Raw genomic sequence first — 17,875 nt, forward strand, 5'->3', positions numbered from 1 at the left:
GACTCAGGCTTGATTCCCAGAACCCATGTGGCAACTCACAATTTGCAACTCCAGTTCTCAAAAGATCTGACACTTTCTTCTGGCTTCCGCAGGCAATATACCCACATGGTACACAGACATACATTCAGGCAAAACCCTCATTTGCATAAAATAAAACTAAATAAATCTTTTTAAAGTATACATATATTTGAAGGAAGTTTTTCTTTAAGATAATATTTTATTAATATCTTCAAACATTGATAAGCTATTACTTAAGTGCACCAGTTGACAGTTTTATATTATGTATATGGTGCTAGGAAGCTAGTAGGGAAACAAGGAAAGAACATGTGTGTGTGTGTGTGTGTGTGTGTGTGTGTGTGTGTGTGTGTGTGTGTTCACATGTGTATGAGCTCACAGGGGACAGAGGACCTCAGGTGTCCTGCTCTGTCACCCTCCACCTTATTGCCTTGAGACAATGTATCTTACTGAACCTGGGCTTAGGATGGCTGCCAGCAGCCCTTGCCTCTTCCCCTGACAGGGTGCTGTGGGGTCACAGGCACACAAGTGGACATACCCAGATCTTTGTGTGGGTGCTGGGAATTTGATGCTTTTGAAGCAAATACTCTTTCTTAGTGAACCATCTCTCCAACTGCTCCTTTTTCCTTGTGCATGCCCTTTCTTCTGTAAGACTTATCATTTCAGACGGGTGGTGGTGGCCCAGGTCTTTAATCCCAGCACTTGGGAGGCAGAGGCAGATGGATTTCTGTGAGTTCGAGGCCAACCTGGTCTACAGAGCAAGATCCAGGACAGGCACCAAAATTACACAGAGAAACCCTGAGAAGGAGGAGGAGGAGGAGGAGGAGGAGGAGGAGAAGAAGAAGAAGAAGAAGAAGAAGAAGAAGAAGAAGAAGAAGAAGAAGAAGAAGAAGAAGAAGAAGATCATTTCCCACTTCAGAAGCACGTCTAATTGATAACATCACAGCCTCATTGTGGGCTCTACCTCCATCACTCCTTGGACTGAAATGACCTTCTCGGACATCTCGGCAGCACAGGGGCACATATGCGCCTCCATTTTGTTTTTTGTTTTTTTTTTTTAATAGTTTTACCTTTTTTTGAGATCTTCATACATGAGTATCTTAGTTAGGGTTACTATTGCTGTGATGAAACACTGTAACTAAAAGCAACTAGAGGAGGAAAGAGTTTATTTGACTTATACTTCAACATCACTGTTCACCACTGGAATAAGTCAGGACAGGAACTCAAACAAGGCAGGAACCTGGAGACAGGACCTGATGGAGAGGCCATGGAGGGGTGCTGCTTACTGGCTTGCTCCTCGAGGCTTGCTCAGCCTGCTTTCTTACAGAAGCCAGGACCACCAACCCAGGGGTAGCACCACCCACAATGAGCTGAGCCCTCCCCTCCCAAATCAATCACTAACTAGGAAAACTCCCTACAGGCTTGCCCATAGTCAGATATCATTTACCTTCATCAGTTAGGCATTTACTCAACTGAGGTTCCCTTCTCTCAGATGAGTCTAGCTTGGGTCAAGTTGACATAAAACTGGACAATGAGCAATGCCTCTGATTTACTCCTGTCCCTTTATCTTCCACCTACAACTCCACCCATGTCCCCATTACCAAATTCATGATCTTTTCTTTAAATATTTATGTGTGTGTGTTTATACATAACCTGCTGCATCCAGAGTCTCCCTTTCTCAGTAGTCGTTAACCACCTGCAGCTCTTCATCTAGGGGTGGGACAATGTGGAATTTTCCCTGTCCACATTAGCATGCCAACATTGCTATTCTTTTTATTTTATTTTATTTTACAATACTATTCAGTTCAACATAACAGCCACAGATTCCCTTGTTCTCCCCCTTCCTGCCCCCTCCCCTTCTCCCCAGCCCACCTCCCATTCCCACCTCCTCCAGAGCAAGGCCTCCCCCAAGGACTGAGATCAACTTGATAGACTCAGTCCAGGCAGGTCCAGTCCCCTCCTCCCAGATTGAGCCAAGCGTCCCTGCATAAGTCCCAGGTTTCAAACAGCCAACTCATTCAGTGAGCCCAGGACCTGGTACCACTGCCTAGATGCCTCCCAAACAGATCAAGCCAATGAACTGTCTCACCTATTCAGAGGGCCTGACCCAGTTGGGGGCCCCTCAGCCTTTGGTTCATAGTCCATGTGTTTCCATTCATTTGGCTATTTGTCCCTGTGCTTTATCCAACCTTGGTTTCAACAATTCTTGCTCATATAGACCCTCCTCTTTCTCGCTAATTAGACTCCCAGCGCTCCACCCAGGGCCTAGCCGTGGATGTCTGCATCCAGATTCCTCAGTCCTTGGATGGGGTTTCTGGCACAACGATTAGGGTGTTTGGCCATCCCATCACCAGAGTAGGTCAGTCCAGGCTGTCTCTCGGCCATTGCCAGCAGTCTTTTGTGGGGGTATCTTTGTGGATTTCCGAGGGCCTCTTTAGCACTTTGTTTCTTCCTTTTCTCATGTGGTCTTCATTTACCATGGTCATGAGGTTTGCAGGCAAATGGATGGATCTAGAAAAAATCATCCTGAGTGAGGTAACCCAGACTCAGAAAGACAAATATGGTATGTACTCACTCATAGGAGGATACTAGATGTGGAACAAGGATGACTGGGCTGCTACTCACATCACCAGTAAGGCTACCTGGAAAACAGGACCCCAAGAAAGACACGAGGATCGCCCAATGATGGAGAAATGGCTGAGATCTACATTAACAGCCTGGACATGAGTGGAGCAATGAAGGGCGACGGTCAAGGGAAGAGAGCGGGAGATCCCAGCTGGATCAAGAACAGAGAGGGAGAACATTGCTATTCTTATGCTGGTTGTGTTCAGATAGCAAATGGGGCATGAAAACTCAGAAGCCTGATTTCTGCCTCCCGCCCCCATTAAAGTGGTAGAACAAAGATGTAGCAGGACAAGGGAGGGAGCTGTTAGGGACACAAGGAAAGACCACAGGAAGAAGGGAGAAAAAATCTGAATTTGCTATGCATCAAGTGCTCATGAACTGGTAGGTGATACTGTTCAGCAAGTGGAGAAAACATAGGTTCAGAGTTTGGTAATTACCCACCTGGAGGCTGTGTGAGTAACGACACCAGGAAGGAGGGGGATTGCACTGGATTTGAAAAGATAAAGGGCATAGATCATAACTAACGGTATTTGCAATCTTTTTTTAAACCCTTTACAAAGATTACTTGGAAGTTTTGTTTAAAAAAAAAAAAAAAAAACAAAAACAGCTTCCTGAAAAACCATTTGCTATCAAGAGAGATAGATACTGAAAGCTATAGGAGAATAAGGGCTGGGAGCCTATAAAATGAGTAGGCAGTCAAATGTGTCCTTACAGAAACACACTTCAGTAACAGGGAGTGAGGAGCAGAGGCAAGCTCGGCACGGAACTGGCCGGCAGCTGGTTCCTTGATGGGGATGTCGGGGGAAGGAATGTATTTCTTCTTTGGAAAAGAAACTTTAGAAGAATGTTTGTTGGAGAAGGAAAGAGTAATAAAGAGAGAATGGTTGAAACTTCATGTGAGAGGAAATTCTTGTCTTCGTTGAGGGACTAGAAAGGAGAAATGTGGCTAGGTGCACCAATGTCAATCTGGAAAATCCAAAAGCAGGGATTTCTCTTCTAACGCAGAGGAGCTAGGAGGAGCAGCCACAAACAGAAAGTAAAGCTGTGTGAGAGATGCTAAAGGGACCAGAAGTTGAGAGATGTCATTTTGAACTGCTCAAGGGATAACTGAGTGTATTGAAGGCTTGAGAAAAGAAGGTTTCTTACGAGAAGCAGAAATGCAATTTGCAGTCCCTCACCAAACAAAGAGTCTTGTTGTTCTTAAACCTAAGTTCCGTCAACATAGACAGTCTTGTTCATATATAAAACAGATCCAAGACCCTGGGCTTTCAGAGGGGTCTCAGAGGTCATCTGAGAATACAAACATTCAAGATGACACACACTGCTGCACCCAAGCACAGAGTACACCATGGTCCATCTAGAGAATTCAGATCAGAGAGTGTCTTAGTTTTGTCTCTGGTGAGGGAAGAAAATCTCCAAGGCAACTGGCTAAACTGCTGAGAAGTTGTGAAAAGGCAACAGTGGTTCACAGGATGACTCCAGAGGGGGGAAAGTTATAAGCATCTTCTCCAGTGTGACTCAGCACAGGAATTATCATATGGTGTGTGAGGGTCTTTTCCCCCAGTTCCCAGAGAATCATTTTAACCTCCAAGAGATATATCACGGTGAATGTCAAAGCCTTCTGGTCCTTTGATGACATCAAGTCCCACAGATAACATGATACATATCAGTGACTCTGCTCATTTTCAGGGTCTTGGAGCCCACCATGAATCCTATTGCACTGACATTATTCATATGTCAATACATACATACATACATACATACATACATACATCAATATATACATACATATAGTAACCTGGGAATAAATACGAAATGTACCACAAAAAGAAGCTGTGCCGTTGCTCTCGTGCCTTCTGTCCCACTGTCCAAGGGTGCTCCCTCTCCTCAGCAGCAGCCCCTCTTCACCATTGCTCTCAACCCAGGGTTGCTGAAGAGTATAACGATGGGGTGAATCATCGTGCACAGATGAATCACCACCTCCCACATCCAGTACCTGAATTCCTGAAATGGTGTACTGCTGATGGAACTAAGTACCAGAGTCAGAAAACAGGAGATGAAAAGGATGATGAAGGAGAGGAGGGTAAGGAGGACTTTCACGTGGGCCTGTGCTCTAACATCCCGGAGTCCTGAGAAGGTCGAGAGAGTCTTCTTCATGTGTTTTACCAAAGATACGAGGAGCAAAATCATGAAAATGCTAAAGATAACAGTCGGGATTGTCCACATAATCATTTTTATAGAAAAGAAGTAGAACTTCTCAAATGAGTTTCTTAAGCTATTCCCAGTGACATTCCAAGGTTGCTGGTCACTCTTTACAAAGTTCATATATATTATATAATTGCCTATGAAACAAAGGATACTAGTTAAGCTTGACATCCCTACAGCAGTGACCAACATCCATGGTACCCAACCAGGCACCCTGTACTTTAGCCACATAAACACAGGGTGGGCTAAGGTTGCAATTTTCACAGAATAAAAGAAACCTAGCAAGGAGCAGAACCAGATAGTCACAGCAGTCAGGAAGTCCCACATAAAATTTAGGAGCTGCATTACAGTGTTGTATGGGAAGACTGTTGGATTCAGGAAAACATAAGCATTCTTACCTATCACCACACATTGTAGACAGAAGCGAGAGGCTGCCAGACTCATCAGTAACTTATTATGAGCTGACAGTGTTCTCTGGAGCAACCATTTCTTGCCCAGTGCTATAATGATAGATCCATTGCCTACCATTGCCACCAGGCACAACAGGACTAAAGTGATAAATAAAGTGACGACTGCCTTATCAGCAGTCTGACATCCCAGAACTGTGTGACTTGTGCTCACTTCTCCTGTGGACATGATGGGTCCCAAGAAGGACTATTTGTCGCTCTAAGAAGTCTCTCCAATATTGTTTGTCTCTCCACGCGCCCTAAGTGGAGAAGTGAAGCCAGAAGTGAGGGTGTAGGCTCTCTGAGGAGGATAAAAATGTTTCTTCTCTTCAGAATAGATGCAAATATTGCCAAGGCTAAGTTTCCACAAAGTCTCCGTGTGTGCCTGTATATTTGCCTGCTCTCTTGCCTATCCCCTACCCATTGTCAACATCAGTGTGAATAATGTATCAGGCCCTTGCATATGGTGTCTCTTACATAGGCAGTTACGCTTCTCTGAGCTGATACCTAAGACCACACACCTGGAGCTACTTGGTAATAAAATCCCCAGGACATGCATCCTACTGAATAGCAGAGCTCATGTCCATGTTATGGGGGTGGGGGTGGGGAGGATAAGAGATGATTGTTGGGTACTAGACATGGTTCTAGATGCCCCTCCAAATATTTAGTTCTGACAGCAACCCTTTGAAAGAGGTACAGTAAGAACATCCCTTCGGCATAGAGCCAGAAACTGATCGCAACCTCTCTCCTGAGAGAGCTTAGCACAAGTTCTAGTCAGGTGAGGATTCAGCATCCCAGAGCAGACCAAAAGAGACAGTTACACAGAATGAAACAGGGACTTTCTCTAAAAAATTTAGACAATGTTCTGTTAGCAATGACTTTCACAATGGCATCTCACCAAGAGAGCTATAAACCAATAGGATGGCCGTGAGAGGCCTGGTCAGAGAGAGGTTTCAACCCACGTCCCACTCCTCACTGTGAGTGCTTGAGCATGCCAGTGAGCCCCTCTGTTTCCTTATTTCCATCTCTAAAACATGAAAAGGACTCATTCTACTCCACGGACTTTCCTGGGAGAGTGGGTGTGGCCGCATGAAGACGTCAAGGTTGATTTCATAGATAGAAGAGATGAAGCCTCAAGTGTCAGGCGAAGACATATGTAAATCGTATTTAACTCACAGCAGAAGGCCGAGAGCTGCACTGATTCCAGGACCAGCCCCCTCACCACAGTTAGCAACTTAACTTAGAACCCCCATCCTCTTCCACCTTAGCAACTGTGGATTCCATCTAGATCTCCGTGTCTTTGCTGACTAAAGTTTGAGGGCTGGATGGATGGCACAGTGGATCAAGGTACTTGCCAACAAGGCTGAAGACCTGCGTTCCTTCCCCGGAAACCACACAAAGGTGGAATAAGAGAACCAACTCCACAAAGTTGTCCTCTGGCCTCTACAGAGGACACCTTGTTGAGAGCACAGGAACACACACATACACACACACACACACACACACACACACACACACACACATACACACACACACACACACAAATCAAATTTAAAAAAATAACCAGGACTGGGGAAATGCCTCAATAAGTGCTTGCCACACAAGTATGAGGATCTTTGTTTATCTCTCCCAGCAACCATGGAAAACTCCAAAAATGACTGAGAACCTGTAATCCCCCTGCTGGGTATGGAAGATACAAGGAATTCTGGGACTGGCCCCCAGCCTAGTGGGGGGGCGGTTGAGCTCCAGGTACAGTAGGAGAGCTTATCTCAAGAATAAAGGAAAGAAGGCACACAAAATTGACACAGTGATTGTGCCTTCTTGTGAAAATGCCAGTTCCCAGGGAATAGTGCTCCAAACTTCCTTCTCTGTGTCCCGGGTTCTTTGGCTGACTTTTGACAGTTCACTAGTGGAACCTAGAGAATGAGGCAAACTGGGTCTTTGAACTCTGGAGTTTGTGCAGCCGCAAACCTTGCAGTATGGAAAACTCCTCTCTCTTCTTTCTACCTCCTGCATGATTGATGGCTCATAAGATGTGTAATTAACCTCAACTGATTGAACAGTTATTCATAAGCATCTCTTATTCCATAATACGGGTATGAAAAGCACTGGTCTGCAACAGTGAATTAGTTGCCATCAAAGTGCTTTTAGGCACACATCATAAACCAAAAACATTTACTGTGCATATATTATGTGCAAATTAAATTCATTCAAAAAGAAGAGTAGCCTTTTATATTTAAAAACATAATTACTTATGGTGTGCTTTTAATATTTACTTACTGTATTTTGTGTGTAGGAGTGTTTCACATAAATGTATATAAAAGCACCATGTTTATGCCTGGTATCCATAAAGATCAGAAGAGCATATCAGATCTCTTGGAATTGGAGTTACAGATGGTCACGAGCTACCATGTGGGTGCTAGGAACTGAACCTGAGTCCTCTGCAAGAGCAGTATGTGCTCTTAACCACGAAGTCATCTCTGCAGCCGTACATTCCATGGTGATTTTCATCCCTGTATTTATGACATTTTGCTTTCTCTTATTTAGATTTAGCTTTTAGGTAAACACAAAGTCTGATAATTTCAAATTTTTCATAGTCTTTTTTTTTTTTCAAGACAGAGTTTCTCTGTGTAGTCTTGGCCATCCTGGAAACCCTTCTGTAGACCAGGCTGGCCTCAAACTCACAGAAATCCATCTGCCTCTGCCTCCCAAGTGCTTGGATTAAAGGTGTGTGCCTGTAGCTAGAGTTTTCCTGCCTGGCCCACAGTCAGGACAAATCTTTGTCACCCGCCAGTCCCACAGCCGCTCAGACCCAACCAAGTAAACACAGAGACTTATATTGCTTACAAACTGTATGGCCATGGCAGGACTCCTGCCAACTGTTCCTATATCTTAAATTAATCCATTTCCATAAATCTATACCTTGCCACGTGGCTCGTGGCTTACCGGCATCTTCACATTCTGCTTATCCTGGCGGCGACTGGCAGTAACTCCTTCTGCCTTCCTGTTCTTTCTTTTCTCTTCTCTGTTAGTCCCACCTATACTTCCTGCCTAGCCACTGGCCAATTAGTGTTTTATTTATTGACCAATCAGAGCAATACATTTGCCATACAGAAAATCCCACAGCATGTGCCACCACCACCGTTGGTGTAAATATGAAAGTAATTTGATAGAAATCTAGAATAGATGTTCTGGATAGAAATTCTCAACTCAGCGCTCTGCCTCAGAAAGCTTAAAAGAGAAAACAGTGACCTGCATGTTGTCTTTAAATGTTATGTAACTTCCTAGTCATTCCCAAGAACTCTTAGAAGGGTTCAGTAGGGCTGGTTATAAGATTTAGCAAGTGAAGGCACTTGCTGCCAACTAACAACCTGTGTTCCACCCCCAAGACCCATATAGTGGAAAGAGAAAACCTATTTGTGAAAGCTATTGTCTGGCTTCCACAGCCTACCATGTCATGTGCTCACCACCCCCAACATATGCAGACCACAATAAATGTTGAAAACGTTATGGAGATGAGTAAAACTCTGTGCTGTGTGTCAGAAGAGAAAAGCAGTGGTAATGGCAGTAGGGACACAATTATGCAGCTAGTTTTATGGTTAAGAGGTGTTTAGTGCTTACTGCTCTTTCAGGGACCCTGGAATTGGTCCCTAGCACCCATGTCAGCAGGTTCACACAGCCCATAACTGTACCCTTCCGGCCTTTGGGGGCATTCACACATACATGCACACACACACACACACACACACACACACACACACACACACACACACACAGAGTAATAACTTTAAAAGAAATGCACATATATTAAGTATGACCAGATATGCTTGAGTTCCATCAGGGATTCACTTGAGGCCATGATGGTGTCTCTGGCTGAAAAGTTGGACTATAAAAGGATCCCAGATTCTCTCTGTCAAATTATGACAGATAGATGCTTACAACCAGGAAGAAGGATGTCATCAGAACCCAACCATGCCAGCACTCCACATAAAGGCTCTAGCACTGTAAGAAATAGTCACTTAGACTATGATATTCTGACACAGAGCCTAAACCAACCAAGGCATAACCATATGCATATTTATTAATTATAATCATGTCCACTTCATCGTTGTGGTATGTGCATTGTAAAACATGCACAAAAAAATAAAAGGTAATGGAAATTGAAATGGCCACATTTTCCTTTCCACTGCTAGTATGTCACTTTTCCCAAATTCCAGCCTGGAGAAGGCTAACCTGAGCAACAGCATCCAGGAAAGGCCCCTGGGCAAGACAAGCAGAAGTAAGATTATCAAAATTAACAATTGTCATGTAGCTTGGCACTTGCCTGTAATCAAAGCACTTAAAAGGTTGAGGCAAGAGGATTGTGAGCAGCCTGAGCTACATGAGAACTGGTCTCAAAAACACCATAGTATGAGGATGTAGTTGCATCTTCAGGTCCCCCATATAGCATGGGCAGTGCCCAGGGCTGGATGTCCAACAGGAACACAAAACAAAATTTGAGAATTCCTTTTGTTTTCCCTCTGTCTTCAATTGGCCAAAACCTAAACATCTTTTCACATTAGACAATGCAATTCCACTGAACATGAGGTCATGGACAGGACCTACGGTAGCACAAACTCTTCCTGCCCTCCATCTCCTAGGTCAATCTGGAAAGGGCCTTTTGGTGGGATCAGCTTTAGTCAGGGTACAAATGATGAGGGTGGCAAAGATTGGTAAGAAGCGAGAAAAGAGTGAAAAGGAGAAAAGAAAGGTAGAAGGAACTGAAAAGAGACTGGGCTTAGCAGGGCAGAGGCTGAGGGGCTACAGCTAAGGTCAGGCAGTATGGCAGCAGGAATGCCATGGAAACAACCGGTAATGGTTACATGTCTTCAGAAGGGAAGTGCTTATAGAAATGAGGCTTGGAGAATACGATGTGGGCTGCTTTCACAGAGAGCCACAGGAGCCTCTGAGGAACTGAGGCCATTGGCTAAGAAAAGCCTGGGTGATTTGGAACTCAGACCAGGGACGACCACAAATGAAGGGGACAAAAGAAACACAAAGAGTTAGGGGGACATTAGTGTGGAGCTTGGAAGAAGTTGAAAAGAGAGAAAGCAGTGCGAGGGTATCCAAACCTTATGAATTCCTGCTACACATAAACTCATTTGTCACAGTCCTGACACTGATCGCTTGAAAGGAGAGACACCTTTGGTCCAAGGCCTTCAAAGCTTATGATCAGGCAGCATGTATGTCCTAAAATCTCATCTTCATGGTCTTTCTCAGTTTGGGATTGCTAAGCACCAGCATGATGGAGTTCAAAGAGATGCCCATGTATATGATGACTTCTCGGACCCAATACCAGTGACTCTGCATGGTTTTGATTTTTGTAGCAAAAATTACCAGGGACAGGAAAAATAATATATAGAAGATGAAGAAGAAGGTAAGGGATTTCAGAGCCATGGTATGAGCCTGAGTATGGAAATCACAAGCCCCAGGTCTATGGTCCCTCAGCTTCACCACATGTCGGAACAGTGAGAACATGAGCAAGATAATGGACACCAGGAACAGGAAGAAAGGAGTGAGCCACATGAGCACTGCATGAGCCAAGTAACAGTACCGAAAGAAGTCCAATGTCATGTGACCAAGAGTGCAGTTTCCGAGGGAACCCTGGGAGATGGTCATCTGAATAGCAATGATGTTCCCAGTGGCTGAGATGATGGCTGACAGGCCACCCATGATGACAGAGCACAGCAGCAGCCTAGGAACTAACTGGGAAATCCTCCACTTGAGCCAAAAGATGGCAGGGTGAGAGAAGGAGGAGATCTTCACACAGTAGAAGACAGCTAGCCAGGCAGTAAGCCACAAAATGAGAGTGTTGGTGAAGTCCCAGAGGATGCCAAGAAGGTTTGCTTGGTAACAAAAACCAAAGGAGGCCAAGAGATTGATCAGGATGGTCATCCCATGAAGGCAGAACCGGGAAGAAGCCAGAGAGGCCACAATCGTGTCAGCTGCTGATAGGGCCCGCTTCTGCATCCACTCTCTGCCCAGCACGATGATCATGAAGCCATTGTGCAGCAGAGAAGCCAGGGACACCAGGCAAAAGATGATCATGAAGATCAGTGTGGGTGTGGAGGGCATCTTGTTGAGGGAAGATCTGTTCAGACAGGCTCCAGAGCACTGAGACACAAGCACAGGAGAAAACAGAATCTACCGCCAAACCGTCGTTAGACCAGAAACATGGCAACTCTCACCCTGGATTCATGCAAAAGCAGCCAAGTTCTAGTGCCCGGGACTTGAAATGATAGTAATTACATTCTCCCTAGACATGGAAATCACTCCCAGTTCAATGACACCTGCCTCAATTTGTATAACCTGCATTTGCCTACTTTGCCATAGCCAGGTGCAGGCAAATGTTAGCAGGAGATGCTCCAGAGTGCTGGGGAATACCCCTCTTTTGCAGGTTGTTTCTCTCTCTCTTTTCTTCACAACATTTTCCTTTATTCTTTGACAATTCCATACATGTATACAATGTATCTTGATCATATATATTCCTAAATCACCCTTCTACTCCTTCAGCACCTACACACACACACACACACACACACACACACACACACACACACACACCACACATTCATGTCTTATGGAGTTTTGTTTTCTTGCTTGTTTTGTCTAACGGAATCTAATTAGTGTTTCCTGTGTGCACATGGAGGTGTAAGGACGGGGCCTTCCACTACTATGTCAAAAACCTACCAGTGGCCACACTCCTGAAGAAAAATGATTCTCCAATTAGCTTCTCAGCTAGTGGTGGGGCTTTATGACCCTCTTCTATCCATGCTGGAATTTTGATCAACTCGACCTTGTGAGGACTTTGTGTAAATAATCACAGCTGCTGTGAATGTGTAAGTGTGATGGCTCCATCATGTCCAGAGGATAGCATTTCACAGCAGCCGTCCCCACCCAGCTCTCATATTCTTTCCACCACTTCCTCCATGATGTCCTCTGGGCCTTGGGTTAGGGAGTGTGATATAAATGCCCAATTTAGAGCTGAACCTCACAGTCGCTTCTTCTCAGCACCTTGGCAGTTAGGAGTTTCTGCAGTAACTATAACTACTGCAGAAAGGAACTTCTTTGACCAGTGTTGAAAGTAGTACAAATCTCTGGGTATAAATAAAGCACAGATATTTAGAAGGCAGTTGGATATTCCCTGATAGTCTATGACCTCTCCAGCCATGGGCTTTTGGCAAAGTTTACAGTGATAGGCAAGAAATCCTTCCTGTATAGCAAGCCTCAAATTCAGTCAGAAAACAGTTGTTGGTTACCCCTATAAGAGTCATGCCACTATCACACCAGTGGGATCATCTTGCCTGGCAAACACATTGTTTATTAAATATACTACTTCTTTCCAGAGTATTTCTTAAAAGATGCTGCTACTCGTATTTCCTTCTCTGAAACTGAACTTTCATGCCCTGAGTAAATATTTCATTAAGTGCCCTTTAGACACTATTTTAAGGCTCACCACCACCACCCCACCCCACCACCCCCCCCCCCCCCCCCCCCCCCCCCCCACCCCGCCACCCAGGTCAGTGACATAGGGAGACACCATATGTGCAAGGCTTGGAAAATCTCCCTACCCAGTGACCTTTAGAGATGCCTATCTTTAGCCTCTAGCTAAAATATGGACTTCCCTGATGTATTACATTCAGGCCTGATAGCCACTAACATCTTAGCTTTGATGTGTTTTACAAATAAAATTTATTTGTTTCTAAAATGGCACTGAGGATATGAGAGAGAAGATAAGTAGTGATGAGGAGGAGGAAGGAATGACAGAGAAGGAAAAATAGCCCAGAAATTACATCACAGTAGAAGCTGAGGAACAAAACTACATCAAGAAGAAGAGCTCAGGACAAATCTGGAGCCAAAAGAATGTGGAGTAAGCTCCATTCCACAATACCAAAGATCATAATAACTATCCTGCCAGAATAACTAGCCTGGCCATTCATCAAGTGATTTATGTCACACAGGTTATGTCTTGCCTTCACCACCAGCCACACAAAGTAAGCCAGTTCAGATCAGCCAACCCAGCTCAGGGGGTAGTGCAGAGGATCTCACCGAGGTAAGCTAAGAAAGGAAAGAGCCTGTGCTCGTGGACAACGGGAGAAGAGTGAAGAGGAGGTGCAGCTGCCGCATAAGGCAGAGATGCTGGGCCAAAGTCAAGACAGGAATTCCCTCTTCAGATGCCAGTAATCCAGGAGTCAGAGTGTTCTAGCATGGCTCACAGAGAATGGCCTCCCTGCTCATATTCTGTGACCCCTCTCGAGATACCGCAAGCGAGAAGTCTATGTAAGAAAGACCAAAGTGAAATGAAATCAAGCATTTACAGATTAACAGTGGAAACTATAGGGAAAAGATATATAGCCAATTAGAGAAGAGCACTTGGTTGAAAAAAAAAGCTTTGTTTTTTACTAAACTTTCAAAAGATTTTCAAGAAATGATAAGCCAAATGGACTGACTCTGCAGGCAGCTTCAGGGTCTAGGCCGAGGGCCTTGCAGGCTTCCCTCTGGTTCTCCATAAAGATAGCAGCAGTGAGCAGCCGCTGAGCATTTCACAATGTTTGGCTCTGCTCAAAATTCCTAGGCCAGAGGCCAACTTCCTGATGTCATCATCGAGCAAGTTGAGGCCATGACACCCACGCCCTGCTGTAACCATGTGTAACCAAGTGTACGTTGTGTGCTCACAGGCACCTTCATGTTGCTTGTTCTACCACCAAAGCCTATCTCTGGTCAGAACGAGTCCCTCGGTCCCCAGACTTTACCTTCTCTGCATTGGACAGCACCACAGTGCCGTGTCTCAATTCCGTCCCGTGAGAAAGCCGACTTCAGAACTGGGATGTGGCTCAGTTGTTAGAATGCTTGCCTTGTATGCAGAAGCTCTGAGTTCAAGCCCCAGCAGCTGTAGATGGTGGTACAGGCCTGTAATCCCAACACTTGGGAACTGGAGGGAAGAGGAGGAGGAGAAGCTCAAGGTTGTCGTCAAATATGTAGTGAATTTGAGGCCAGCCTGGGCTACATGAGAGTCAGTCTCAGAAAAACAAAGAGGAAGAAGAGAAAGAAGAAAAGGATTCCCGCAGTCACCTGTTCTAGCTCTCAGTGGTTCATCTGACAGGTCTCAGAGGTCCCCTGTCCCATTCACAGTCTACCACAAAGGACAGTACAAGCAGGCCCATCTCTTTAGCTGTTTTCCACAGTCCTTCAAACACGAAACAGTAATCAAAGTATCAACCCTTCTCATAAAACTCTAGATCCTGTTTCTCTTCCTAAAGGTGTCCGGTGCCTACGAATGAAGGTAATAAATTCTTTTCTGTGACACAATATTGTTTTTCAGGATGATACTTGAGACCTCTAGGGGAGGACTAGTGTCGAATGAGTCACAGCAGGATCTTTGTTTCCAGATGGAAAATTCTGCAAAGAGCTACGCATATTTCCTTCCTTTTAGTTCTCTACACTAGTAAATGTCTTTGTTTGTTCATTTCTGCTCATTAATTTTTCATTTTGTTTTGCTTTTTTCCTTATTACATTATAATGCATTGTGTCATCTTTGAGATATGTAAAAATGGGTTACATTTGACAAGGTTTGTTAATCCTTTGGCTCACTCTCCATTGAAACCTTGGGTGCTCCGTGGTATGTGCAGGCAGCGATGCCAGGAAAAGGTGGATGGAGAAGGAAATAATGTTTTAATGTCTAAGTGGTATACACATTTTAGGCCAAACTATGCATAAAGTTGAGTTATATTTCTTGAAAATGTTCTAAATATCTGTTTCTAGCCCTACCAACTTCTCCTCATTCTCTTTAGATAAATAATTTAAGATTGTAGCATTGATTCTAATAACATACCATTATAAAATAAAATTCTAGCTCTCTGAGAACAAATTTGGAAAATTCCAATAACCTCATTCACCAAAATACATATCTGAGTGTGGGGCTACAGGCCTCTAACCTCAGCACTCAAGAGGAAAGAGGATTTTTAAGTGCCAGCTTATACCATTTATACAGTGAGAACCTATCTCAAAAACAGAATGGGGCCAGAGAAATGACTCAGACACTAAAGTGTTCCGTGCTCTTGCAGAGGACCGAAGTTCAAATCCCCAAATGCTGTGCAGCTCACAACTGCCTGTAACTACAGCTCCAGGGGATCTGATACTCTCTGCTGGCCTCTGCGGGCACCAGCACACATGGTAACATCCGCATACAAAGACACATACACTAAAAATAAAAATAAATCTTAAAAAAGCAAAAGAAAACAGTTTTTTAAATATCAAAAACTGTAACATAGAACAAAAAAACAATTTAGACACAGTTAATATTGGTAATATTCAAATAAATTTCTCATCATTTTCCTTTCCATTGAAAAACAGGACTTTCAGGTTATTTTCACAACTGTAGGAGTATCCTTCAAGGAGAGTCCTCATCCACTTTGATTTTAATCATTAAAATGTTTCCTTCTTACTTTCTTTTTTAGTATTTATTGTTGCTGTTTTTAATCGTGTGTACTTTACGTACGTACGTGAGTACGAAGCCTAAAGAGGTCAAAGGTGTCTGATCCTCTTGAACTGCCATGATAGGCTGCCCAACATGTGTGCTGGGAAGTCAACTCAGGCGCTCGGCGAGGGCAGTACAGGACAGTAACCACTGAGCCATCTCTCCGGCTCACTTTCTCACTTTCTTATACCATTTGAATAACCAGGAACAATACCAGGGAACTTTATAGGAATAAATCAATGTTTCCTCCTTAGTGCCATAAAGTTCATTAACATATTACGTCTGTGGGAGAGATAATAGTGTCCAAGCTGTTGAGTCAGTGGTTTGAAGACCACGTTTCCAGGACGTTCTCAGGAGCCAACACTAAGAAGAACTAGAGAAAGAAAAACCTCCAGCTCTCATCCAACAGAGCTGATCTATTGACAATTATTTTTTTATACTGAGTTTTGCCAGGAGATTTCAAAATCGGGACTTTACTCCATTGCAAAAAGAAACAAATGTGAAAATACTGTCCTTGACCAAAACTCAAACAAATGGACAAGGACAGACAGAGCCTGGGTTTCGTTGTTGTCTCATTCATTTCTCAAAACTCTTCTAAAATGCCAGCAAAGGGATTTTTAAAAAATATTTTAGGGCATCAGGCCATAATAACAGAGAGCATGGAAAACAAAACTCATTTGGAAAGCTGAAAAGTAGATGGACAAGCAGTCAAAGACATAGCCTCTCTGTGAGAACTGAATCCTTCATGAGCAGAAGACAGAGTCAAGAATGAGCCCAACCTGTACTCGGGGGAAATGGCCCCAGCTGCCACTGGAGGACAATGAAGAGTCAGTTTAGAACGAGGATTCCAGTAGCTGGGTTCAGTAGCAGAGCTTTGGCCTGACGTGCAGAAGGCCCAGGGTTTGAGTCTCAACACTGCAGGAAGGGAGGAAGAAAGGAGGTGAGTGGGAAGGAAAGGACTTGGGTTCCCAGGTTCCCCTGTTTTGCATAACTGGGGCTACCACCTGCCCTTCACCTAGGAAAGGATTCAGGTGTATTCTCTGTAGAGGGCAAACAGGCTCTCTGGGCTGCATTGTCAGAGTTGAAACAAGGGAACGTACTTAGAGCAGGGAGACCAGAGGAACAAATGTGTTTCCCTCGCAGAAGGAAAACTAGCATTAACCTAGACCTCCCTAACTGGATGCTCAAACACAAGGGTAAATTCCTCCTGATTTACAAGGTCAAACCCATTTTTTTTTTTTTCTGACATCACACCCATGCAAAAGCTTTGCAAATTTGGTTGGAATCACACTTTGGGTTTTGTGTTTAAGCTTTTCCCAGGCCAGTGCTACGCAGTTGAGATATCCTGGGCAGCTCCTAGACAACCACGTAGTCACAAAGGGTACATCCAATCCTCTTCTGCTTGCTGAGCTGTCAAGCTGTGCTACTCAGGAGGTTAGATATATTAACCACACTTTTGACTAACACTATTTTCAACTGACAATGGCTTTACTGGGATGTGGCCACATGTAGGTCAAATGCAACTTTACAGGCTTTACAGCCAAATTTTCAAAGATGTTTATTTTCTCCAAAGTAAATACACAAAATGCAATCACTCATCTGTAATGATAAATGAAATCAGGACAGTCTCTGGAAAATGGATGCAACCGAATACCATTTAAGTGAAATAGCCTCCGAAAGGCAAGTACTGCATGCTTTCTCTCATACAAAGATTCTAGATTTAATGTGTGTGTGTGTATGTGTGTGTGCATGTATGTGTGCGTGCGTGCGTGCGTGCGTGCGTGTGCGTGCGTGTGTGTGTGTGTGTGTGTGTGTGTATGTGTGTGTGTGTGTGTGTACACGTGCTCATCCAGATGAAAGTAGAAAGGAAACTGGAAGGGGATTAGAGAGATCTTGAGGGAGAAAAGAGGGAGGGGAAGAAGAGAGAGAGAAAGATGAGTACAAGGAAAGCAAAAAGGAAAAGGGGGACAGAGAAGGACAGAAGGGAAGGAAAACGATAAAAAGTATAACGGCCTATGTATTCTAGGTATGGAAATGCTCTGACAAAAATCCATTATGTTTTATGGTA

General features: G+C 44.1%; 2 protein-coding genes across 2 annotated transcripts; both read right to left on the reverse strand.

Annotated features, from left to right (window-relative positions):
- Positions 1–4,481: 4,481 nt before the first annotated feature.
- Positions 4,482–8,975, reverse strand: Tas2r60 (taste 2 receptor member 60). The gene is made up of 2 exons (XM_028876395.2): positions 8,913–8,975; positions 4,482–5,499 (listed from the first exon to the last, which is right to left on the reverse strand). The coding sequence occupies exons 1-2, from the start codon at positions 8,973–8,975 to the stop codon at positions 4,528–4,530; spliced, it is 1,035 nt and encodes a 344-aa protein (XP_028732228.1). The 3' UTR covers positions 4,482–4,527.
- A 1,545-nt stretch (positions 8,976–10,520) lies between these two features.
- On the reverse strand, positions 10,521–11,405 carry LOC114697996 (taste receptor type 2 member 143-like). Its single transcript, XM_028876421.1, has one exon. The coding sequence runs from the start codon at positions 11,403–11,405 to the stop codon at positions 10,521–10,523; it is 885 nt and encodes a 294-aa protein (XP_028732254.1).
- Positions 11,406–17,875: the final 6,470 nt, after the last annotated feature.

This window comes from Peromyscus leucopus, chromosome 3, assembly GCF_004664715.2.
Source record: "Peromyscus leucopus breed LL Stock chromosome 3, UCI_PerLeu_2.1, whole genome shotgun sequence".
In the NCBI taxonomy this organism is placed as follows: domain Eukaryota; kingdom Metazoa; phylum Chordata; class Mammalia; order Rodentia; family Cricetidae; genus Peromyscus; species Peromyscus leucopus.

Coding starts and splice junctions, on each gene's coding strand:
- Tas2r60 (XM_028876395.2), bottom strand. CDS start 8,975: ATGGGCTGTGTGAACCTGCTGACATGGGTGCTAGGGACCAATTCCAGG. Junction 5,500..8,912: donor CCAGGGTCCCTGAAAGAGCA/GTAAGCACTAAA, acceptor AGCGACAAATAG/TCCTTCTTGGGACCCATCAT.
- LOC114697996 (XM_028876421.1), bottom strand. CDS start 11,405: ATGCCCTCCACACCCACACTGATCTTCATGATCATCTTTTGCCTGGTG.